This window comes from Entelurus aequoreus, linkage group LG04, assembly GCF_033978785.1.
Source record: "Entelurus aequoreus isolate RoL-2023_Sb linkage group LG04, RoL_Eaeq_v1.1, whole genome shotgun sequence".
Taxonomy (NCBI): Eukaryota; Metazoa; Chordata; class Actinopteri; order Syngnathiformes; family Syngnathidae; genus Entelurus; species Entelurus aequoreus.
Window position 1 is genome coordinate 81,545,514 of NC_084734.1, and position 27,500 is coordinate 81,573,013.

General features: G+C 39.5%; 2 protein-coding genes across 4 annotated transcripts in view; both read right to left on the bottom strand.

The window, feature by feature from the left end:
- The window catches only part of nexmifb (neurite extension and migration factor b), a 667,809-nt gene that overhangs the window by 441,073 nt on the left and 199,236 nt on the right, over positions 1-27,500 (bottom strand). The gene's annotated exons all lie outside the window — the stretch shown is intronic.
- The window catches only part of LOC133649070 (FERM and PDZ domain-containing protein 3-like), a 58,335-nt gene that overhangs the window by 28,602 nt on the left and 2,233 nt on the right, over positions 1-27,500 (bottom strand). Inside the window, exons 2-6 of the mRNA XM_062045840.1 lie at positions 25,367-25,521; positions 25,177-25,279; positions 24,805-24,850; positions 15,731-15,835; positions 6,751-6,858 (exon numbers count right to left, since the gene is read on the bottom strand). Of these exons, the coding sequence (XP_061901824.1) occupies positions 6,751-6,858; positions 15,731-15,835; positions 24,805-24,850; positions 25,177-25,279; positions 25,367-25,521 (517 nt within the window). The remainder of the gene's footprint in view (positions 1-6,750; positions 6,859-15,730; positions 15,836-24,804; positions 24,851-25,176; positions 25,280-25,366; positions 25,522-27,500) is intronic.

Genomic DNA, 27,500 nt, shown 5'->3' on the forward strand with positions numbered 1-27,500 from the left:
ATAAGGTACTAATAATACGTTAATTAAGGTTGATAATATTATGGAGTCCATGAGACAACAGAAAGGAAAGCATAGCTCTCTTTGACCAAATGGGCAGTTATTCATAAGCATATTACAGAGCAGCAACAAACCCAATATTGTAATACCAAATAAGGAACCAGCAGAGCCACCCTCATGCTGTCGGGCTCCACGAGCCGTCTGAGGCCCCGTTTTGCATGAATAAGCGCATGTAAAAAAAAAAAAGAAATCTTACCGCAACATATTCCTAGCTTCTTCATGCTTTGTCATTGATTAGAATATGTTGGCACATTTCCCTAAAAATACTCATTGTCCTTCTGCGTTGGCAGTGATAGTGCTGGGTGAGTAAACAAATAAAGTAGAATAGGATCCTGGTCGGAAATGTGACAGAACAAATGCATATTTCTGTTTTAATTATGTTAATTTGTTATTTGTTCCAAAAAATACATTATTGGACACTTCATTTCCCATTCAGTTATTTTAGTACAAAAATGTATCTATTTACTGTATTTTCAGCGCCATAGGGTGCAGGGTGCATTAAAGGCCTACTGAAATGAATTTTTATTTATTTAAACGGGAATAGCAGATCCATTCTTTGTGTCATACTTGATCATTTCGCGATATTGCCATATTTTTGCTGAAAGGATTTAGTAGAGAAAATCGACGATAAAGTTCGCAACTTTTGCTCGCTGATAAAAAAAAACCTTGCCTGTACCGGAAGTAGCGTGACGTCACAAGCGGTAGTGCTGCTCACAATTCCCCGTTGTTTACAATGGAGCGAGAGATATTCGGAGCGAGAAAGTGACGAGTACCCCATTAATTTGAGCGAGGATGAAAGATTCGTGGATGAGGAACGTTAGAGTGACGGACTAGAATGCAGTTCAAGAGATATCTTTTTTCGCTCTGACCGTAACTTAGGTACAAGCTGGCTCATTGGAATCCACACTCTCTCCTTTTTCTATTGTGGATCACGGATTTGTATTTTAAACCACCTCGGATACTATATCCTCTTGAAAATGAGAGTCGAGAAGGCGAAATGGACATTCACAGTGACTTTTATCTCCAAGACAATACATCGACAAAGCTCTTTAGCATGAGCTAACGTGATAGCATCTGTCTCAAATGCAGATAGAAACAAAATAAATAAATCCCTGACTGGAAGGATAGACAGAAGATCAACAATACTACTATCAGGAGACACCGAACCAAACACTGGACATGTAAATACACGGTTAATGCTGTGCCGCCTGTCGAAGCCTAGCAATGCTGTTGCTAACGATGCTAACTTAGCAACGAGACCTCGTCAGAGCTATGATAAAAACATTAGCGCTCCACCTACGCCAGCCAGCCCTCATCTGCTCATCAACACCCGTGCTCACCTGCGTTCCAGCGATCGACGATGCGGTCGGCGGGCCGGAGACGTAGGAAGTCAAGGTGAGGTCGCCGGCGCTAGCGTCTTCTATCCAACAAAGTCCTCCTTGTTGTGTTGCTACAGCCAGTCGCTAATACACCGATCCCACCTACAACGTTCTTCTTTGCAGGCTCCATTGTTCATTAAACAAATTGCAAAAGATTCACCAACACAGATGTCCAGAATACTGTGGAATTTTGTTGAAGAAAACAGAGTGTCCAATAGGGTCCAAACACTTCCGTGGACCTCGCGACGTCACGCGCATACGTCATCCTCCAAAGGCGTTTTGAACCGGAAGTTCCCCGGGAAATTTAAATTTAAAAATTTTAAATGTCACTTTATAAGTTAACCCGGCCGTATTGGCATGTGTTGCAATGTTAAGATTTCATCATTGATATATAAACTATCAGACTGCGTGGTCGGTAGTAGTGGCTTTCAGTAGGCCTTTAAAGGAGTCATATTATTATAATTTTTTTTCTAAATGGAAAACGCTTCCTTGTGGTCTACATAACATGTAATGGTGGTTCTTTGGTCAAAATGTTGCATAGATTATGTTTTACAGATCATCTTCAAGCCGCTTTCTGACAGTCGCGGAAGGATACGCCGTTTCGTGGGCGGTCTTATTTACGTCTTCTCCCCATCATCTTTGTTGTAGTTGGTGTTCATGGTGAGTGGCACTGCCTACATAAGGTGAGGTGTAGTTGGTGTTCATGGTGAGTGGCACTGCCTACATAAGGTGAGGTGTAGTTGGTGTTCATGGTGAGTGGCACTGCCTACATAAGGTGAGGTGTAGTTGGTGTTCATGGTAGTGGCACTGCCTACATACGTTGAGGTGTAGTTAGTGTTCATGGAAGTGGCACTGCCTACATAAGGTGAGGTGTAGTTGGTGTTCATGGCAAGTGGCACTGCCTACAGAGTGGAAGAAGTGTCAAAAGATGGAGCTAACTGTTTTAATGACATTCAGACTTTACTTAAATCAATAACGGAGCAGCATCTCCTCATCCGGAAACAACAGCAAGGCCAGAAATGTGTCCCGTGAAAAACCGTCCGACCAGAACTCTCTAATAACTAAAGTTCTTTAGGTGAATAATATAAACTCACTACACCGGTATGTTTTAGCGCTTTCATGGCGAGTTTACTGACAGATATACGTAAGAACTTTACACTACTTTATATTAGAAATGGCAACAGCGGAGGATGAATGTCCCATAACAAGAAGATAGAGAACAAGAAGAAGCTTATCGACTACAAAGGTGGACACGTGCGGTTTTTCAGGATTTTATGCAGATCCCAAATACAGATCAGCATGTACCAGAAGGTAAGAAAAGTTGCTTTTGCATGAATAATATCGCGAAACAAAACGCCAGATAATATGTCTTACCTTATACACACACCATAATAATACTCGTATGTTTAATGCGCCAACAATCCATCAAGCGGTGCGGCTTCATGGCTTACCGAAGTCATACTAAAACATTTTGATAGATTTTTGAGCGCCGTGTGTAATGTTCTATATTTTCATTGGAACATATAAAATGCTGATGTTGTTCACTTGAGTCATATTGCCATCATATAGCAGTCTACACATATCTCTTATGTTTGACTGCCATCTACTGGTCATACATATCATTACACCATGTACCAAATAAAATTGCTTTGAGGTCGGTAAGTAAAACCAGATTTATTCCGCACATTAGGCGCACCGGGTTATAAGGTGCACTGTCGAGTTTTGAGAAAATAAACATGATTTTAAGTGCGCCTGACAGTCCAGAAAATACGTTATATTCAAGTTTGCTCAAGAAAAAAAAAAAAATTGTTTCACAAAACGTATACAATTTTTTAAGGGGTGCTAGGCTTAAAATACAATTCTGCTTATGGCCCAAAATGAGCCAGGCACGGCTCTGCTAGCATTAATGACTAGGGATGTATTCCGGTTTCAAAATCATCACAATAATACTGTGACGTGTGATGGTATCAAACAAAAAACATGTAAATTTAGTTTTTTTCTGGCACATTTGCGTTGGCCAGTCTGAAAATAAACTAGGTCTCCCAGAAACATTTCACCTGTTTGCTCTTTTATACCACTTATCATGTTTTTAATTTTTTTCAATTATTTTTTAAAAATGTGCCATGAGGCCGTTAAAAAATGACCTGCGGGCCACAAATGGCCCCCGGGCCGCACTTTGGACACCCCTGTCTTAGGCGGAGGCAATAAAGTCTGCGTACTGCAAAGCAAAGAGCGCCACCTACGTCTCGAGCACCGAGACACTTTGAGAGGGCGGCCACTGCACGCTTCAGGAAATACGAGCTATTTGAGAAGGTACTTGATAAATCATCACCCGGAAAATATAGTTGAAGCCAGCGAGGCTAATGCCAGTTTGTGAGGTAAGTACATCATTAAAAGTTAAATTGGCAGATATAAAAAGTGTCCATTGCAGAATGTAAAGGTTAAAAGACACTAAACTGAACATTATTGTTTTACACTGTATGTTTGCATTGTCAGTTTAAAGACACTCAACTGTAATTTTGTTTTTAATATTTGCTTGAAACAGTGGCTGTTCTTTACACCTTAAAATACATATTTGTAGTAATAAATATGACTAGAACATTTGAGCATTATGGCTGTGTATAATTACAGTAAGTGTGTTTATCCTAAACATTTCTGCCACTTCATTTTAGCCACTATGGCATTTTTACCAATACTTTTTTTTTTGGGCGGGGGGACAATACCGCAATGATATCGTACTATGTTCTTAATACCGTGACATTATCGTACCGTGAGATTTTTATATCAATACATGCCTAATAATGACACGGGCAAGTATACCCCGTCTGAGTGTGAAGTTCATGTGGAAGGACATAGAGTCAGAGTCAGCTGTATTAACTTTTAAACAAAAACACCTGTTTGTATTGGTACTCTTCAAAGCATAAAAATATCGTAAATAACAGCAATTGGAATGTAGAACCCTTGGCCAGTGCGTGTGAAGCTCAAATTTTATGACCCTGCAAAAAAAACCACTGCTCGGTGTGTATTTTTCACATTAACCCGCATTACATGTATAACCGATCCGTATTCAACCATCAAAGCATATCATAAAATAAAAATCAGGCCATTATATTAATTGAATGATTCCACGACTCACTTCAGAGACAATTTCCGACATACTAGTCAAACTAACTGCCTAGTCCAGGGGTCGGCAACCCGTGGCTCCGGAGCCGCATGCGGCTCTTTGAACACTCTGATGCGGCTCAGCTGCATACTTGCTGACCCTCCCGATTTTTCCAGGAGACATTGGTGGTAGCGGGGGTGTATAATGTAGCCCGAAAGAGTTAGGGATGCATAGGATTCTGGGTATTTGTTCTGTTGTGTTTATGTTGTGTTACGGTGAGGATGTTCTCCCGAAATGTGTTTGTCATTCTTTTTTGGTGTGGGTTCACAGTGTGGCACATATTTGTAACAGTGTTAAAGTTGTTTTATACCGCCACCCTCAGTGTAACCTGTATGGCTGTTGACCATGTATGCCTTGCAGTCACTTGTGTGTGTCAGCAGTTGCCTTAAACAACATGTGACTGGGCTGGCATGTTGTTTATACAGGTTGTAGAAGGCGCTAAAGACAGTGCCATCACGGCACGCCCTTATTGTTGTAGTTTGGATGCAAATCAGCAGACACTCGATAGAATAATTGCCCTGAATTTTGGGAGTCTACCGGAAAAATCGGGAGGGTTGGCAAGTATGACGCTGTCAAGCACCATTTATATATAACTCGCGGGTTCATATTAAGGTGCGGGCTGCAAAATAACGTCTCGCGGGCCGCTTGTCTGGTTTATACATAGCACAAAGCAAAAAAAAAACTTTGTATGCAGTGTTATTTCATTTTAAATTTCAGAAGAGTTTTGCGGCTACCATTGTTTTCTTGAATTTGTGAAACGGGTCAAAATGGCTCTTTGAGTGGTAAAGGTTGCCGACCCGTGGCCTAGTCAAACTAACTGCAACCATACTTGCCTACCCTCCCGTTTTTAGCGGGAAAATCCCGGTATTCAGCGCCTCTCCAGACAACCTCCCGGCAGAGATTTTCTCCCGAAAAACTCCCGGTATTCAGCCGGAGCTGGAGGGGGCGTGGCCACGCCCCCTCCAGCTCAATGCGGACCTGAGACTGAGTGGGGACAGCCTGTTCTCACGTCCGCTTTCCCACAATTGCCTGCAAATATGTAGAACAGACTTCTCCATTGAACACGGTGGCCGAAATTATATACTCATCATGAACGGAGAAGTTAAACAGGACAATACTGCCATCTAATGGATAGCCACCGGAACACTGAAATTCAAGTTTTTCTTTTATGTAAATAAAATATATATATATATATATATATATATATATATATATATATATATATATATATATATATATATATATATATATATATATATATATATATATATATATAGCTACAATTCACTGAAAGTCAAGTATTACATATATATATATATGAAATATATATGAAATACTCGAGTTGGTGAATTCTAGCTGTAAATAACTACGCCCCCAACCACCCCCCCCCCCCCCCACCCCCGACCAAGCCACCCCCCCACCCCCTACCCCCCACCTCCCGATATTGGAGGTCTCAAGGTTGGCAAGTATGACTGCAACATTTTCCCAGAAGCAGATGGAATACTCGCCGAGAATACTCTTCTTGAGAGTCGACTCATGTGGCATTTACTGTTTGTACATACCAATGACCGTCTCTTTAATTCACTGCATTGCAAAACGAGTAGTTAGAACAGCTCAGCTTCCCCCTCGTTAGTGTAGGGCGCCGTGATAGAAACATGTAAACAACGCGCAGGGAGTGAGGGAAATATATTGTTTCATGGAAATTTTACTGCAAAGTACAACACGGAAGTGCGTAATGAGTCGGCGCTACCCAGAGTACGCTGGAGTCTGTGATTACCTTTAATAATAACTACATAAAGAGTTAGCCGACAGCCACAGCTGCCGCCAATGGGTTTTGACCTGGCTTTGATTAGTGACCGGCAGTTATTTACTTTTATAGACCATACACCTGACTACTGAGTAACATTGCCGGTGCTTCATTGCAGTGACACCTTTTGGTGGTCCTAAACACTTTCAAGGGGAGGAGTGACTGACACCTAATTGCATTATATAGACTGGTTTTCCCAAGTCATTATTATAACCTGTTATGGCCCAGTGAAGACTCTCAGGACCTATTCCGCGTATCTTTTATTGTGACGGCCAATCGTTTTAACAAGGTTGTTGCTCATTCACTGTGGGTGAGAGTCTAAGTTCTGTTCTAGTGGTACTTACTCTCACAGTTGTACGGCTATCGAAGGTAAAGGACTTAATCTGCCCATTCTCCAAAAAGACCTTCAACACGTTGGGTATGAGAAGCAAAGATTCGTCCTTCAGCATTGTCTGAAAGAGATGGAAGGAGAGGGTCACAGATGGCAGACAGTGATGTGTTGTTGTTTGAAATCCCTATCTCATGCATTGTGTTGGTAAGGAATACAGCATCCTCACACTATCTGCTGTGGACGTCTTCCATGCATAGAAGATAACATTCACTTCACAGGTTTCTGCTTTGACTCAAAGCAGTAGTTTGAAGAAATGTTATAAAACGTTGCACAGTCCAATCTTGCTGCGACGTGATTGGCATTCTCGCCCTCTTGCTGAAGGGTTTTTAAAGTATGACTCAGCTGTGATTATGCAGCCACAAAGGACTAGAGGAGGATAAGGTTTCTTACCGGACGACAGACCTGAGAGTTTTTTTGTGTGAAAAGAAGCAAGATTCTACGGTGGCTGACACACACAAAACACGCACAAACCCCCAAAACACATGCAACTTTACAAACCACAACACACAAGTGCGAGCCCAACGTGCAACATGGTCCAAAACACAACCCCCTAAAGCTCAACTCATTACATCGGTAGCTGTATGATATGGTTTTAAATATAGTTGAATCAATACAGAACATTTTACTTTTCACACTACCAACTTTCCTCTCAACTGTTATCCGTCTCAGACTTGGTGCCGTTGGTAGAGCTCAGTCGTAGCTACGAATCAAGCTTGTGATCTTGAGCAGGGTTTTTCGGTCTAGACTTGGTGCCGTTGGTAGAGCTCAGTCGTAGATACGAATCAAGCTTGTCATCTTGAGCAGGGTTTTTCGTCAGACCGATAAGACCGACGTGCAACTGACTGGCACCAACATTTCAATCTTTGATAGACCTTTGTTCCAGTTGACTAATGCAGTAAATAGACACCCCTGCTCAAGATAGCGGCCACGTTTCCGCATCTTTCCAATGAACAGCAGAGTCAGAGGCAGGATATACAGTACAGTCCAAAAGTTGGGACACACCTTCTCATTTCGATGTGTTTTCTTTATTTTCATGACTATTTACATTGTAGATTGTCACTGAAGGCATCACAACTATGAATGAACACATGTGGAGTTATGTACTTAACAAAAAAAGGTGAAATAACTAAAAACATGTTTTATATTCTAGTTTCTTCAAAATAGCCACCCTTTGCTCTGATTACTGCTTTGCACACTCTTGGCATTCTCTCGATGAGCTTCAAGCACACCTGTGAAGTGAAAACAATTTCAGGTGACTACCTCTTGAAGCTCATCGAGAGAATGCCAAGAGTGTGCGGAAAAGTAATCAGAGCAAAGGGTGGCTATTTTGAAGAAACTAGAATATAAAACATGTTTTCATTTATTTCACCTTTTTTTGTTAAGTACATAACTCCACATGTGTTCATTCATAGTTTTGGTGCCTTCAGTGACAATGTACAATGTAAATAGTCATGAAAATAAAGAAAATATATTGAATGAGAAGGTTTGTCTAAATGTTTGGCTTGTACTGTACATGTTTATTTCTGTGGGATTACTTCCTAGCAGCATGCTAATTTCTGGTATCATCGTACTTCCATTGTGTTTTCCCCGTATTGCACGTGTTTAAGGCAGGGGTGTCAAACTCATTTTAGATCGGGGGCCACATGGAGAAAAATCTACTCCCAAGTGGGTAGGACTGGTAGACAACTTCAGATTGTTTTCTTTGTTTAAAAATATAACAAGCGCATTCTGAAAATGTACAAATCATAATGTTGTTGGTTTTTTTTTACACTTACATGTTGCGGTTGATAGTATTCTACCTTTATTTGTCGTTACTTATACTTTCTGAATAAATAATGTGATAATGTTCATCAGTCAACTCATTGGTGTTGATTTTCAATCTATCAAGATAAAAAAAATGATATCAAAATCAAATTACAGTATGTTATTTATGTAGTTTGATCATTTTTCTCCACTGATGTATTAACATCATGTGGTTTATTTTGAACATACTGTTTGTAGCATCTACAAAGAATTGCTATTGCGACATCCAGCGGAAACATTTAGAACAGCTGTTTATTTCATTCAAAATTTCAGGTTAATTTTTATACTTGGCAAACTCATCCCGCCGGCCGTATAAAACCTGTTCGCGGCCCTCAGGCCGTACGTTTGTCACCCCTGGTTTAGGGGGTTTGTGTGTGTTTTGGTCGTTACACATTTTCTCCTGTCGTCACCATAAGAATCCATTGAGAAAATCTCCTTTCTTTCTTGTTTATGTTTCGGATTTGATAAACCAACACATACGGATGTGGATTGAATGCATCTGACATAGAAATCTGTGTACACAGCACATGTTCAGCAGTCTGTTTTTTGGTGAGTGTAAGCCTGAAGTTGGCTCCAACAGCTGTGTTTTTTTTCCCGGGCACACCAGAAGTAATTAATTCCAGAGTTATTCTGTATTCTAAATTGTCTTTACAATTCAGAAAGGAGAAGGGTCCCTAAACTCATCAATGACTGATTTCTATGAACAGGCTCATCTCTGGAGGTGTACAATTTGGTGGCAATCTAAATCAAGTTTGGTTTTTCTTGGTGGAGCCTTGTGCTCTACTGAGTTTTAGTCAAAGTTGTAGTCTGAGGAGAGGAACATGGCAAAGTGGGGTTTGGCCTCATCGCTGAAATTTCTTGTCACCAAAGAGCTTTTAACTTGTCGATAGCAGCTTGTATCCTCCTCATCGATGGAGGCACCGATGAAGTTCAGAACCGTTGAAACAGTCATAGAACCTTCCTCTCGTGGAGAGCGTCTTCTGATCAAATCAGGTCAATTTGCAAGCTAAGCCGAGAATTAGTTTAAGTAAGAGGACAAATTCAGCAAATCTATTTTCTATTGACAGTAACAGTCGTGGCTGTAGGTGTGATTAGGGAAGCTGTGACATTTGCACGACTTTGGTATCGAGAGGCTGGACGAGCTGCTAAAATCAACTGTAATTAAAGCTCGAGTTGCCTGTCCAACAAGGTAATCAGAAGCCTGATGAGAAAGTCGATGCCCTGTTGTGAACAAGATGACATCTTTTTTTTTTCTTAAACCTAATTCCTCCTTTAAACTTTTTAGACAAGTCCATAAATCAGAAGACAAACGGAACACAAAGACTTTGTGCTGCACTGGTGCGGCAATGTGAAACCAATAGGGTATCATCATTTATTAACTGATTAAACATTTCAATCTCATTTCGGCCGCTTGTACCCGTGATCTTGTCCTTTCGGTCATGACCCAAAGCTCATGACCATAGGTGAGGATGGGAACGTAGATCGACCGGTAAATCGAGAACTTTGCCTTCCGGCTCAGCTCCTTCTTCACCACAACGGATCGATACAGCGTCCGCATTACTGAAGACGCCGCACAGATCCGCCTGTCGATCTCACGATCCACTCTTCCCCCACTCGTGAACAAGACTCCGAGGTACTGGAACTCCTCCACTTGGGGCAAGATCTCCTCCCCAACCCGGAGATGGCACTCCACCCTTTTCCGGGCAAGAACCATGGACTCTGACTTAGAGGTGCTGATTCCCATCCCAGTCGCTTCACACTCAGCTGCGAACCTATCCAGTGAGAGCTGAAGATCTTGGCCAGATGAAGCCATCAGGACCACATCATCTGCAAATAGCAGAGACCTAATCCTGCAGCCACCAAACCCGATACCCTCAACGCCCTGACTGCGCCTAGAAATTCTGTCCATAAAGGTTATTAACAGAATCTGTGACAAAGGGCAGCCTTGGCGGAGTCCAACCCTCACTGGAAACGGGTCCGACTTACTGCCGGCAATGCGGACCAAGCTCTGACACTAATCATACAGGGAGCGAACCGCCACAATAAGACAGTCTGTTACCCCATACTCTCTGAGCACTCCCCACAGGACTTCCCGGGGTACACGGTCGAATGCCTTCTCCAAGTCCACAAAGCACATGTAGACTGGTTGGGCAAACTCCCATGCACCCTCAAGGACCCTGCCGGGAGTACAGAGCTGGTCCACAGTTCCACGACCAGGACGAAAACCACACTGTTCCTCCTGAATCCGAGGTTCGACGATCCTCACCTATGGTCATGAGCTTTGGGTCATGACCGAAAGGACAAGATCACGGGTACAAGCGGCCGAAATGAGTTTCCTCCGCCGGGTGGCGGAGGGGTTAGTGCGTCTGCCTCACAATACGAAGGTCCTGGGTTCGATCCTGCGCTCGGGATCTTTCTGTGTGGAGTTTGCATGTTCTCCCCGTGACTGCGTGGGTTCCCTCCGGGTACTCCGGCTTCCTCCCACTTCCAAAGACATGCACCTGGGGATAGGTTGATTGGCAACACTAAATTGGCCCTAGTGTGTGAATGTGAGTGTGAATGTTGTCTGTCTATCTGTGTTGGCCCTGCGATGAAGTGGCGACTTGTCCAGGGTGTACCCTGCCTTCCGCCCGATTGTAGCTGAGATAGGCTCCAGCACCCCCCGCGACCCCATAAGGGATAAGCGGTAGAAAATGGATGGATGGATGGGTGGCGGGGCTCTCCCTTAGAGATAGGGTGAGAAGCTCGGTCATCCGGGGGGAACTAAGAGTAAAGCCGCTGCTCCTCCACATAGAGAGGAGCCAGATGAGGTGGTTCGGGCATCTGGTCAGGATGCCACCCGAACGCCTCCCTAGGGAGGTGTTTCGGGCACGTCCGACCGGTAGGAGACCACGGGGAAGACCCAGGACACGTTGGGAAGACTATCTCTCCCGGCTGGCCTGGGAACGCCTCGGGATCCCCCGGGAGGAGCTGGTCGAATTGGCTGGGGAGAGGGAAGTCTGGGCTTCCCTGCTTAGGCTGCTGCCTCCGCGACCCGACCTCGGATAAGCAGAAGAAGATGGATGGATGGATGGATGGATAAACATTTCAATGCAATTAACCCATGAGCAGTGCAACATGACTCAAAATCCGCAAAACCTCTCTGATGATGCAGTCTAGGAAGCTGGTCCAAAAAGTGTTAAATGGTCAATTAATGGGGTAGTCACAGGTTGAATAAGCAAAAGAATTGCCATTAAAATGTATGTCAATTCTGCTCAGGGACCCAATTCATCCTGGAGCGGTCCTCCAAACAAGTCAATATGGAAGACGCTAAACAGCACATTGGCCCTCTTCATGGGGATTTAAGTACAAAAACAACATGACGTGACAGTCGACCAACATGAAGTATTATTTATAGACATTGCAGGATATAGTTTTTTTTTTTCACCGAAGCACTTCCATCTTAAAACAGCTCATCAATAACAAAAAACGGAGTAACAGGTCCACATAAAGTGGGCACATGTAAATAGAAATAGACAGTTTGTCAATATGAACATGATGTTATTGATTCATGATGTGTGTATTTAGTTAACACGTATATGTAGCCATATTTCTTGAATCTCTTTTCTCATGCGAAATGAAACATAGTATGGACTGAAAATAAATGATGTTGACTTTTAAGTATTTGATTAATAAAAATTAAACAGCAACAACTGATTAATTTCATACAAATTTGAATCGTTTTACAGCACTAGAAAAACATATAGACGGTAAATGTTAAACGAGCAAGGACACCCACAGCTGTATTTTGCAAGAAAAACATAGGCGTGTTAACTCATTCTGTTTCGTACGGATCTAGAAATAGCAATTGCATCAAAATAAGAGTAGAAATGCTGGGAAATGCTATCCATGAGCCAAGTGTGTGAATGTGAGTGTAAATGTTGTCTGTGTTTTTAATTTTTTTTTATTTGGTCATCAGTTCATGTAAACAGTACACTTCAAGTGCATAGCAGATAAATAAATAAAAATATGGGTTTATATTTTCTGACCAAAAAGGTGACGGCTGAAGCTAAAAGCCTATTATGCCTACCCTTTCCACATTCACTTTGTACATATCAAATAAGGAAGAAAAAAAAAAGCAAAAACAAGAAATCGATCTTGAGATAAAGAAACACAAAGAAGGACTCTAGAGCAGTGGTCCCCAATCTAGTAAAAAAAAAAAAAAATCAAATATTTTTTATTATTATTTTTTTAAATTTGTCCTTTCTAATCCATTTTCTACCGCTTGTTACTCTCGGTGTCTCCGAGCCGCTTGGGCAAATCATATTGTCTAAACATGCATTTTCCCATCAATAACATGACATAATTGCGCTCGTGCCGCAGTGTGTATATATATATATATATATATATATATATATATATATATATATATATATATATATATATATATATATATATATATATATATATATACATATATATATATATATATATATATATATATATATTAAAGTTAAAGTGCCAATGATTGTCACACATACATACACACATGTATACAGCCCGGCCCCCGGCCAAATTGTTTTAACCTAATGCGGCCCCCCATAGTCAAAAAGTTTGGGGACCCCTGCTCTAGAGTCTCTGTCAAAATCATAGTACTTGATCACATGCATTGTTAAGCATGCAAATACATGCATTTACCAATATATACACATTATATATATATATATATATATATATATATATATATATATATATATATATATATATATATATATATATATATATATATATATATACTGTATATATATATATATATATATATATATATATATATATATATATATATATATATATATATATATATATATATATATATATATATATATATATATATATATATACATACATATATCTACACATACCACATATGATTGTTCAAATGCACAATTGTGCATACCATTTTTTTTCCTTTCTTTTTTCTACTCTTTTTTTCCTGGCCCTGCGATGAGGTGGCGACTTGTCCAGGGTGTACCCCGCCTTCCGCCTGACTGCAGCTGGGATAGGCTCTGGCACCCCCCGCCACCCCGCAAGGGACAAGCGATAGAAAATTGAAGGATGGATGGAGCCAAAATGTAAATCAATGCCATAATGTTGGGTTACAAAAGCATATCTTTGCAACCTCGAGTTATCGCCTTAATGACATCAGAACAAATGAGTGTATACTTTGTATGCGCTTTGAAGCGAAACACTTCAATTTTTTTTCCCGAACCGGTGAGTGATTAAAGTAATGGCCCACTTGTCCGGATTGCACCGCTAATTTAGTTTTTTGAATTTCTACCAGTTGAGCGATGGCTGAGATCATACTGTGGCGGGAGAATAATCATAACCATTATTTCTACGCATACTGTGAATGCATGGTTCTGAATATTTGCAAACCAGAGACATGAGTTGTGGGAGATGACGGAGAAAGGTAACACAATACCACCCAAAAGTGAATACAACCTTCACAATTTATTTTATAGCTTCTCATGGAACAATATTATGACACAAAACCTTCAGAGTAGTCAATGCACAGCTTGTGTAGCACAAAAGAGTACCAGATTAATTGTATTTGCCTGCCAGTCAAGCATGGTCGCATCATGGTCTGGGGCTGCCGGCACTAGGGAGCATGAATTGCGACATGTACTGTGACTTTCTAGAAATGTCCCAATTTGGACATGTTCTCTGTCAGGACTAGGGATGATGTTCGAAACCGATTCTCCCGGTTGTTTGATAAGAAAAGAACCGATTCAATGGACTCGAATCCGTTTTTGAGAACCGGTTCCCGTTATTGAGGCCACTATAGTAAAGAAAAAGAGTTGGTTCTTTATTCAAATCCCTGGGAACAAATCCCAAATGGGCAATGTTATGCCCATTTGATTGTAGACTCTTACTGACACCTTGTGGCGATATGAAAATACTACGCGTCAATAGTTTGGGCACTTCCGGGTTGACGATGTTAGTCCAGTTCATGAGACAATTGAGAAGTAGACAAGTTGTGTTAGCTCTTACAAGCCTGGGGAAAGATAAGTCTGTAAGTAAACGGTTTAACTTGTTTATGTAACTCAATATTAAGGTGGAAAGTGGTTAAATTTGATAGTAAGATGTTTATTGAAAAACAATTTTTGTGCACTGTTTCAATGGATGTTTTGAGGACTTAAAATGGCTGCCAGTCGTGTATTTCCACCATCGAAATAGTTTCAACACTCAGAAGTATTTGTTTGATGATAGTACTGTATATTTGTGTGAAGCTAATATTTACATATTGTGTATTACATTTCAGTATGTTAATTGAATCACATAGCTTATACATTTGTCATAGTGTGTATTTCAGTAAAAAAATAAAATAAATAACAGTCCAGTGCAAGACAAATGTTAAGATAGGAACATACAAAGCAAGATCAACAACAATAAAGAGCCTAAATGGATTAATCTGCTTTGGAACTTTATTAGACGTCTTGGATTGTTTGTTAGCTGTCTGCCTGTGAGTGTAGTTAGTATGTTCCAATAGCAGCAGAAGTGCACTTTTTGGAGAGCTGTATTATTTTCAGTTTTGTGCCCAAGGAACTGATTTTATTTAACACTATATTATTATTGATACACCTATAGTGATCATAGAGACAGGTTGCTTTTGTGTTACTGTATATATTTGTTTTTCTGAAAAATCCCACTTAATATACTTTGGGTAACAACAGTCAATATTTATGTATTTTATTTTTTTAGGGGGGTAACAGTCAATATTTATTTATTTATTTTATTTTATTTTTTTCTTATAAAATAAAAGTGAGCTTTTGTTAAACCAAATATTGTGTTTTTTGCCATATACATCAACCTATCTGGATTCGATAAGAGAATCGATAAGGAATCGGTTCGATAAGAGGATCCGATAATGGGCTGGAACTCGATAATTGCTTATCAAACATCATCCCTAGTCAGGAGTACTCACTTGTGTTGCCAGTTATTTAGGCATTTAGGGAAAGTAAATCTATATAAGCTGTATTCATACTAGTTAAATGTCTATAGATTTGTTCCTTAGTTTAGAAGACATGATACATTAGTTGCTGGAACCATGTGAGGCGAGATACTGTACTTGTATGCATGTAAGAACTTACTGAGTCTGGATCGCTGATGGACACTTGCTCTGAAAAACGCACTTTAGGCGGGTTCGTTCGTAGACGAGCCTTTTTGGCTGCACTTATGAAGGCGGACTTTGGTGACTGTGGACAAGTGGAGACAGAAAAAAATGTTGGGTTAGCCTTTAAAAGGGTGAGACAGTTCTTGTGAAGGTTAGTGATAGTATGATGAGGCGGTAAAAGTTGCTGGAATGCAACAGCTGCAAATTTTATTTGTGTTTAAATGTTAAACTCAGCTGAAAATGGGGACAAAATGTTGCAGTGGTTATAGTCCAAAAAAAGATGCAGTGACAAGTCCTTTTTCACACAAAGGAGTATAATTGGCACGCTAAAATAAAGTTGGAAAAAAATCTGAAAAAAAAGCTGTAATTTTACACAAATTAATGCGTTGCATAAATTGCATTGTTGGCACATTAGCAGCAGCAGCAGTGTGAACAGTTTAATGTGAAATGACTGAAATCACCTTTTTTTTTACCCCTACGATCAGATGTTCGATATATGTTCAACAGTGTGGATGCTTGTCCTTTGTGTGTGAACAAGAATTTTGACACTGTCTAGCTTTATTCTCGAAAACATTTAATTTTAGTCCATTATCATGACTTTACATGTTTATGCTACTTTTTGTTGATTCGTTATGACATTCTATCGATTCTGTTTTGATCCGCTGCCGGGATCATGTTCAGTTTGGTTTTCGGACTCCCTCAGTTCCCGTTTTTGTGCACCCCTGGGGTTGTTTTCGGTTTCCATGGGTGCTTATTGTTTCCACCTGTCTCTGATTGGTGTTCGGGAAGCTCACCTGCTCCCCGAGCACTAATCAGTAGCACTATTTAATACTGCCTTTTCCGGTCAGTCAGGCTGGCTTCTTTCTGTTACGGCAGGGTTGCAGCTTGCTGGAAGGTTCTTTCCCCCGGGATGCAAACGGACCACTCTGGACAGGACTTTCAGGTAGGAACATGATTTACTCTTGAGAAGTCAAGGAGGTACATTTTGGACTCCCTAAGTTCCTGTTGTTGTGCACCCTTGAGTTTGTTTAGTTACCATGGCTACTTATTATTTTCACCTGCCTCTGATTGGTGTTCAGGACGCTCACCTGTTTCTCGAGCACTAATCAGAGGCATTATTTAAGCCTGCCTTTGCCAGTCAGTCGGCCTGGCTTCTTTGTTTGCTTCATGCTCCTGTTACGCGAGTACTCCTTGTCTTGAATCTATGCTAAGTGGTAGCAATAGCTTCCAGTGCGATCGGCACATTTTTCCGTCGGCTTGTCTCCTGTTTTTTGTACCTCCTTGACTTCTCAAGAATAAATCATGTTCCTACCTGCAAGTCCTGTCCAGAGTGGTCCGTTTGCATCCCGGGGGAACGGACCTTGCAGCAATCTGCAACCCCGCCGTGACAGAAAGAAGCCAGCCTGACTGACCGGAAAAGGCAGTATTAAATAGTGCTACTGATTAGTGCTCGGGGAACAGGTGAGCTTCCCGAACACCAATCAGAGACAGGTGGAAACAATAAGCACCCATGGAAACAGAAAACAACCTCAGGGGTGCACAAAAACGGGAACTGGGGGAGTCCAAAAACCAAACTGCAGCGGATCATAACAGATTCTGCCTAGCAACAAACGTACATGCAAATGTGTGATGTCATCAGGAAATATGATCAGCGATTCTCTTGATCTATGCTGTTGCTGCAATGGCTAGATATTGTAGCTAAAATTGTAAGTCCTGAATAATGAATTCATTTTGTTTTGATTCATAAAAAGTATCACTTTGGATTAAAAAAAAGCACACTACAGAGAGAGTAATGTGTTTTTTCTAGTATGTAACATAGTCTTAGTTGCACATCTCTGTTGTAGATAGATATTACTTTATTGATTCCATCAGGAGAGTTCCTTTTATGCATCCATAAAGCATTCACAACGCTTTACTTTTTCGACATTTTGTTTTATGAAAGCATTATTCCAAAATTGAATACATTCATTTTTGTACTTAAAAATCCTAAAGCCATCCAACACCATGATACCATAATTTTGCAAGTTTATTAAAAAAATAAAAATAAAAAAAAATGTATATATCACATGTGCATAATTACAGTATTCAGAGTATTTGCTCTATACTTTGTTGATGCACTTTTGGCAGCAATTAAATCCTCAAGTCTTTGTAATACAATGCCACAAGTTTGGCACAGGCATCCTTGGGCAGTTTTGCCCATTCCTCTTTGCAGCACCTTTCCAGTTCCATCAGGTTGGATCGCCAGGATTAGTTTTCATCCAGGATGTCTCTGTACATTGTTGCATTCATCTTTCCCTCTATCCTGACTAATCTCCCAGTTCTTGCCACTGAAAAACATCCCTGGAGCATGACGCTGCCACCACCGTGCTTCACTGTAGGGATGGTATTAGTCTGGTGAAGAGCGGCGCCTGGTTTTCTCCAAACATGATGCCTGGCATTCACGCCAAATAGTTCGAACTTTGTCTCATCAGACCAAAACAATTTTCTCTCTCATGGTCTGAGAGTCTTCCATGTGTATTTTGTCAAACTTTGTACTAAAAATTGACTTCCGTCTGGCCACTACACCATACAGGCCTGATTGATGCATGGTTTGCTGCAGAGATGGTTGTCCTTCTGGAAGGTTCTTCTCTCTCCACAGAGGAATACTGTAACTCTGACAGCATGACCATCAGGTTCTTGGTCACCTCCCTGACTAGACTAAGATGAATGCAGCAATGTGCAGAGACATCCTGGATGGAAACCAACGCTTCCCATCCAACCTGATGGAGCTTGAGATGTGGCTCCAAAGAAGAACCGTCAAAACTGCCCAAAGATAGGTGTGCCGAGCTTGTGGCATTGTATTCCAAAACTTGACGCTGTCATTTCTGCCAAAGGTGCATCAACAAAGTATTGAGCAAAGGCTGTAAATACTTATGTATGTATGATTTTAAATTTTTTATTTGAAATAAATTTGCTAATTTAAACACAATACACAAACTTTTCACATTGTCATTATGGGGTATTGTCTGTAGAATTTTGAGGGCAACATGTGGAAAAAGTGAAGCGCTGTGATTACTTTCCGGATGCACTGTAAATGCCACTGATCAACACCCCATCAAAATGTGTTTATTTAGTCGCGGATTGACAGATGGAGGCTTTTTAATATATTTTCTAGCAAGCACCTTAGAGGTTCTGATGGAGTTACCTTACCGCAAAATAAATTACTCTTAAAATTAGGGATGTCCGATAATGGCTTTTTGACGATATCCAATATTCCGATATTGTCCAACTCTTAATTACCAATACCGATATCAACCGATACCGATACATACAGTCGTGGAATTAACACATTATTATGCCTAATTTGGACAACCAGGTATGGTGAAGATAAGGTCCATTTAAAAAAATAAAATAAAATAAAATAAAATAAAATAAATAAATTAAAAACATTTTCTTGAATAAAAAAAGAAAGTAAAATAACATAAAAACAGTTACGTAGAAACTAGTAATTAATGAAAATGAGTAAAATTAACTGTTAAAGGTTAGTACTATTAGCGGACCAGCAGCACACACAATTAATGCCTGCTTACGGACTGTATCCCTTGCAGACTGTATTGTTATATGTATTGATATATAATGTAGGAACCAGAATATTAATAACAGAAAGAAACAACCCTTTTGTGTGAATGAGTGTAAATGGGGGAGGGAGGTTTTTGGGTTGGTGTACCAATTGTAAGTGTATCTTGTGTTTTTTATGTTGATTTAATAAAAGAAAAAAAACGAAAAAAAAAAACGATAATAAAAAAACAAAACGATACCGATAATTTCCGATATTACATTTTAAAGCATTTACCGGCCGATAATATCGGCAGGCCGATATTATCGGACATTGCTACTTAAAATATACTTTATGTGTACATTGTTATATACAAAGGACCCGATCTACTAATTGTTTGCGTGTACTGAAACGTATTCAAACTTGACATTGCAGGCAAAATTGAGTTTGAGCGCTGAGAAGCGTGTCTCTTAAATGAGCAAAATACCGAGTGCAAATCCATTTAGCCTGTCTGTCTTCATGTCTATGCAAAATATGTGCTTATCAGATTGCCAACAATATACGGACAAGAGGAGATGCAAACATAATCATTTCGGGCTCGCAATTTGATTGATCAAGACTAATTAGGAGGTATGTGGAGGGAGAATCCTCCGTCTTTGTGCCTTGCATCACATTTGGACTGTCTTAAATGACAAATATTATACATATCAAGTCAGAAATGCTGTTTCGTTATTTTACAACTGGTGGATGACTTAAGGGGCTGATTAAAACCAATTCATTTGATTGTTCTGGTGCCTTCTGGCATAGTCTTTTTAATGGCATTCGTTTTTTTTCCCCCCATATTAATATGAGGAAACTTCTTGCAACACGCTTATGAATTATTCCACATGCACTATCACAACGCAGTAATGTATTTTCTGGACCATAGGGCGCAGCAGATTACAAGGCGCACTGCCGATGAGCGGGTCTATTCAGGTCTTTTTTCATACAAAAGGCGCACCAGATTATAAGGCGCATTAAAGAGGTCATATTATGATTTTTTTCTAAATGGACAACACTTCCTTGTGGTCTACATCAGTGGTCCCAAACCTTCTAGTAACTGCGGACCGGTCAACACTTGAAAATGTGTCCCACGGACCGGGGGGCGGGAGGGTGGGGGGGATGTATTTTTTTATTTTATTTTATTTTTTATTTTTTATTTTATTTTTTGTCATAAAAAAATACAATCATGTGTGCTTACGGACTGTATCCCTGCAGACTGTATTGATCTATATTGATATATAATGTAGGAACCAGAAATATTAATAACAGAAAGAAACAACCCTTTTGTGTGAATGAGTGTGAATGAGTGTAAATGGGGGAGGGAGGTTTTTTGGGTTGGTGCACTAATTGTAAGTATATCTTGTGTTTTTTATGTTGATTTAATAAAAAAAAAAAAATAAAACATGTTTTTATTTTGTTTATTTTTTTATTTCTTGTGCGGCCCGGTACCAATAGATCTACGGACCGGTACCGGGCCGTGGCCCGATGGTTGGGGACCACTGGTCTACATAACATGTAATGGTGGTTCTTTGGTCAAAATGTTGCATAGATGATGTTTTACAGACCATCTTCAAGCCGCTTTCTGACAGTCGCTTCAGGATACGCCGTTTTGTGGGCGGTCTTATTTACGTGGCTCACCTTCGACAGCGTCTTCTCCCCGTCATCTTTGTTGTAGCGGTGTAGCGTGCAAGGACGGGAGTGGAAGAAGTGTCAAAAGATGGCGCTAACTGTTTTAATGACATTCAGCAGCATCTCCTCATCCGTGGCTCACTAGTGTGTCCCGTGAAAAAACGTCACTAATAACTAAAGTTCCTTGGTTGAATAATGTAAACTCACTACACCGGTAGTTTTTAGCGCTTCCATAGCGAGATATAAGTAAGAACTTTACACTACTTTATATTAGAAATGGCAACAGCAGAGTGTGAATGCCCCATAACAAGAAGATAGAGAAAAAGAAGAAGCTTATCGACTACGGCATCGGCACGTACTACAGTGGCGGACGTGCGCAAATATTCAGGACTTATGCAGATCTCAAATACACATCAGCAAGTACCAGAAGGTAAGAAAAGTTGCTTTTGCATAATATTGTGAAACAAAACGGCAAGATAATATGTCTGCTAATGGGTGCCATTTTGCGGTCCTTATAAACACACCATAGTAATACTTGTATCTCTGACTTCGGTAGCTGTAATGGGCCGACAATCCATCAAGCAATGCGGCTTCAAAGTCGTACTAAAACATTTTGACAGATTTTTTGGAGTGCCGTGTGTAATGTTCTTTATTTTCAATGGAACATTTAAAGTTTTGGTGTTGTTGACTTTAGTCACATTGCAGTCTACACGTATCTCTTATGTGTGACTACCATGGTCACACTTATCATTACACCATGTACCATATAAAATTGCTTCGAGGTCGGTAAGCACAACCTGAATTATTCTGTACATTAGGCGGACCGGGTTATAAGGCGCACAGTCGAGTTTTGAGAAAATGAAAGGATTTTAAGTGCACCTTATAGTCCCGAAAAATACGGTACATGCCTTCGGCGTGCTAATAATAGATTCTGTTGCCTAGATTGAGCTTCTTAATAGCCCAGAGAAAATGGTACAGATTATATTTGTGTGCTTGGTTTCTCAACATAGCAAAACCCTACAGGCTGGAGTAGGGATGTACGGTATACCGGTATTAGTATAGTACCGCGATACTAATGAATCATATTTGGTACTATACCGCCTCTGAAAAGTACCGGTTCGCCACTAGCTAGCAGGTAACATCCAGCCCCAGTCGGCAGTGTTTTACCTAGTTCTAAATCACTAATCCTTGCCTCCATGGCGACAAATAAAGTATGTTTCTTACAAGTATCATCCCTGGAGGACGAGGAATAGCTAAACATTCTTCACTACACACCGTAGCTCACCGGCGTCACAATGTAAACAAACACCATTGGTGGCTCTACACCTAACATCCACTGTAATGATACCAAGTACAGTAGCGTATGTAGTCAATACTACTATGATTATGTTGATATTTTTTGGTATCACATCTTCTTTCGTTTAAAAAAAAATTATAATATGTTTATAAACTCAGGAAATATGTCCCTGGACACATGAGGACTTTGAATATGACCAATGTATGATCCTGTAACGACTTGGTATCGGATCGATACCCAAATTTGTGGTATCATCCAAAACTAATGTAAAGCATCTAATTAACAGAATAATAAATGATTATTACATTTTAACAGAAGTGTAGATAGAACATTAAAGATAAAGTAAGCAGATATTAACCAGTCGATTAATAATACATTTTCTACCACTTGTCCTTAATAATTTTGACAAAATAAAAGAATGGAAAATGACACAATATGTTACTGCATGTGTCAGCAGACTAATTAAGAGCCTGTGTTTGCTTACTTACTACTAAAAGACAAGTTGTCTTGTATGTTTACTGTTTTATTTAAGGACAAACTTGCAAAAGGAAACATATGTTTAATGTAGCGTATTATTCGGACTATAAGTCACAGTTTTTTTTCATAGTTTGGCCGGGAGTGCGACTTATACTCAGGAGCGACTTATGTGTGAAATTATTAACACATTACCGTGAAATATCAAGTAATATTATTTAGCTCATTCACGTAAGAGACTAGACGTATACGATTTCATCGGATTTAGCGATTAGGAGTGACAGATTGTTTGGTAAACGTATAGCATGTTCTATATGTTATAGTTATTTGAATGACTCTTACCATAATATGTTACGTTAACATACCAGGCACCTTCTCAGTTGGTTATTTATGCCTCATATAACGTACACTTATTCAGCCTGTTGTTCACTATTCTTTATTTATTTTAAATTGCCTTTCAAATGTCTATTCTTGGTGTTGGCTTTTATCAAATACATTTCCCCAAAAAATGCGATTTATACTCCAGTGGGACTTACTGTATATATGTTTTTTTCCTTCTTTATTATGCATTTTCAGCCGGTACGACAGTAGTGGAATTTCTGACCTTTGAACTATATTTCCTGTCTGTCAAGAATGTCTGCTCGTTTCATTCTTTTCTATTCTAAACCACTGAAGGACCAGATGTAGGTAAAAGATGAATATGGAGTCGGTCTGACCATTCTACAAAATGTTTTGATTGTCTATTATGACTAAGGGACTCAAGGATGTTGCGGAACAAACAGGTCGAAAACAACAGGACCTTGAGGCATGGGGAAACAGATAAAATGGCCAAGTGACAAGGGCTATGGGTGATTGCTTGATTCTTGTGTCCTCCGGAGGACGTCTGTCTGTCTACATGGGCAACTCAATCCAACTTTGTACTTTTTGACTATGGGTTAATAAACCTTTTGTACTAAACTCACTTTTGTTGCTGTTTAAGCTTCGGACAATCCACTACACGACTTGTACTTATAGTCCGAAAAATACGGTACCATAAGATTTTTTGTTAAAATAAAGCCAATAATGCATTTTTTTTGTGTTCCCCTTTATTTAGAAAAGTACCAAAAAGTATCGAAATAATTTTGGCACCAGTACCGGTACCGAAATATTGGTATCGGGACAACACTAAGCTGGAGCATATTTTGCAAATAAATGAGTGTCTCCATGGTGACAGCCACGCAAAATCCTCATTCAAATAAGGCGGTCTGCACTTGTTATCAATTGTACACGCAGTCTTAGTAGATCACCTTCAACACGCCCACTAATAGTACACGCAATTTTAATTAGGGATGTCCGATAATGGCTTTTTGCCGATATCCGATATGCCGATATTGTCCAACTCTTTAATTACCGATACCGATATCAACCGATACTGATATCAACCGATATATGCAGTCGTGGAATTAACACATTATTATGCCTAATTTAGACAACCAGGTATGGTGAAGATAAGGTACTTTAAAAAAAATAAAAATAAAAAAATAAGATAACTAAATTAAAAACATTTTCTTGAATAAAAAAGAAAGTAAAACAATATAAAAACAGTTACATAGAAACTAGTAATTAATGAAAATTAGCAAAATTAACTGTTAAAGGTTAGTACTATTAGTGGACCAGCAGCACGCACAATCATGTGTGCTTACGGACTGTATCCCTTGCAGACTGTATTGATATATATTGATATATAATGTAGGAACCAGAATATTGATAACAGAAAGAAATGGGGGGAGGGAGGTTTTTTGGGTTGGTGCACTAATTGTAAGTGTATCTTGTGTTTTTTTATGTTGATTTAATAAAAACAAACAAACAAACAAAAAAAACCCGATACAGATAATAAAAAAAACGATACCGATAATTTCCGATATTACATTTTAACGCATTTATCGGCCGTCATATATCGGACATCCCTAGTTTTAATAGTTTGCAAAGGCTGTATTTAGGATCTTAGTGAATGAGGCCCTATGTTTCCTTCTTTCCGATGGACAATGACTGTTAATGACTGCCTAAAGAGCCAGCGAGGGGAACTTGCACCTACCTGATGTGGCTGCAGCACAGTGAGAACAATGGAGTCTTTGCAGCGTCTATGGGAAGACAAGAGAGAGTGGAGTGGGTTAGGTAACGCCGTGTGCAGCGGCAGCGTTCTGAGAGCTCCACCACTTTCTATCTGCCATTTCCTCTCTGTCCTTCAGCGGTGAAAGGACTGACTCATCCACCGTTTTTGTGCTCATGCGGTCATGTATCACTTGCGGTAAGGAACAGTGCGTTCCTTTTATAGCCATTTCCTTTCACCTGCGTTCCCTTTACTCGTCACTATTACTCAATCACAGCTTGTCCCCCTTGGCCCCTAAGATGCACCCCAGTCCTCCCTCCATTCTTCCCTCCCTCCTGGGACAGTAAAGGATGCTACCTTACAAGGTCTATGACTCTCTCTCGGGGCGCGTCGCTCACCGTCTCCTCGTTAATGGCCAAGATCTGATCTCCGGGGAGAAGCTTACCAAAGGAGGGTCCGTCTGCACGCAACACAAACCCAGCATACAAATTCATACACTGCAATGCACTCTTTTGTGGCTTCTTTTCTCTCGTACGCACACACTAACCGGCAGAGACTGAGCGTACAATGACGGGTCTTTGGCTGCCTGCGATGAAGCCGAAGCCTTGAGTTGGGTGTCGCTGGATGGTGACCTGTCGAGCTGTGGCAGGACTTAGGGTACCGCTGTCCATACCATCTTGGACCTCCTCTAACATCGCAGAGCTGCACACAAAACACACAATTACAAGTGGAAAAAATGGCGTTTTGCATCTCCTGCACGGCAATGTTGGTCTTGTTAAGGCAGGGGTCGGCAACTCAAAACGTTGAAAGAGCCTATTTGGCTAAAAAATACCAAAAAAAAAATCTGTCTGGAGCCGCAAAAAATTAAAAGCCGTATATAAGTCTTATAAAAGTGTCTATATTAGCTATAATAGCCTACTATCAAAATGACTATGCGTCGCCGGCTGAAGCAAATATTTTTTTAATTTTTTTTTCCTTTTTGAATTTATCAATCAATTCAACAAAACAATACACAACAATGCCATAACAATGCAATCCAATTCCAAATCCAAACCCGACCCAGCAACATTCAGAATAGCAATAAACAGAGCGATCGAGAGCAATTGAGGACACACAAACATGACACGGAACAATCTAAAAGTAGTGAAACAAAAATTAATTTTATCAACAGTATCAATATTAGTAACAATTTCAAAATAGAAGTGATTAAAAATCCCTCATTTATATTATCACTAAAAAAATTTATAAAAAAAGAAAAGAAAAAAAGAACAATAGTGTCACAGTGGCAAATCTTGAAATCTAATATTTATTAATTTTTACACCATTAAAAACCATTAGTTGAGTTTGAGTTTGAGTTTGAGTTTATTTCGAACATGCAAGCATACAACATGATACATCACAATTTCCAGTTTCTTTTCAACATGTTCGAAAAGGAGTAGGAAGAAGCAGAGCTTATATAATCCTACCCCTTTTCTTTACATAACAGTTGCAAAACTTTTTGTTCACTTCCTGTTCACAATTTTTTCACAATAAACTCCATAAGTAATTACAATAAAAATAAATACATAAATAATAGTAAGAATTTAATAATAATAATTGGTGAAGTAAGTCATATTTCATATGATGAGATAAGTAAGATTACTTTAAGAATGAATGAATGGATGGATGAAATAAATTGAGAATGTTTGTCATGGTTCTTCTTCATTGTACTTCCGCAGTAAATCAGAGGCTACTCAGAAAGTGAGATAACTCATGGAAATGACTGACTTTTAATGGCCAAAGGTATTAAGGAACGAAACGGCAGGCTGTCTTCTTTTAATACATTTATTATAATTACAAATTATTTCTTATAAAAAAAAAGTTGTCTAGTATGTTCACTATTTTATTTAAAGACAAAATTGCAATAAGAAAAATATGTTTATTGTACCGTAAGATTTTTTTGTTCAAATAAAGCCAATAATGACATTTTTTGTGGTCCCCTTTATTTAAAAATGTATCGAAATACATTTAGGTACCGGAACCAAAATATTAGTATCGGGACAACCCTAATGCAGGCTGACTCCTTCTTTAGTAATATTTGACAATTCCTTCAAATTCTTTATAAAATATCATGATTTGGGACGAAAACGCTACCAAAACACATACGACACAATATGAAATTGTCTTCTGAAACAAGCCCAAATTCAAATAACTCGAGTAGTGGGCAAAATTGTAATAGGTTCACAATTTTTGATGCTTACACACAATCCTTGAAAAAGGGAACATTTAGATTCCTTTTAATCCAGAGGTCGGCAACCCAAAACGTTGAAAGAGCCATATTGGACCAAACATACCAAAAACAAATCTGTCTGGAGCCGCACAAAATGAAAAGCTGTATATAAGTCTTATAATGAAGGCAACACATGACAAGAGTGTCTGTATTAGCTATAATAGCCTACTATCAAAATGACTATGTGTCGCAGGTTGAAGCAAATCTTGAAATGTAATATTTATTCAACACATTTTTACACCATTAGATACCATTAGTAAATCAGAGGCTACTCAGAAGGTGAGATAACTCCTGGAAATTACTGGCTTTTAATGGCCAAAGGTAATAAGGAAGATAAAGGAAACGGCAGGCTGTCTTCTTTTAATAAATGTATTATAACTAAATATTATTACTAATAAAAGAAAAGTTGCCT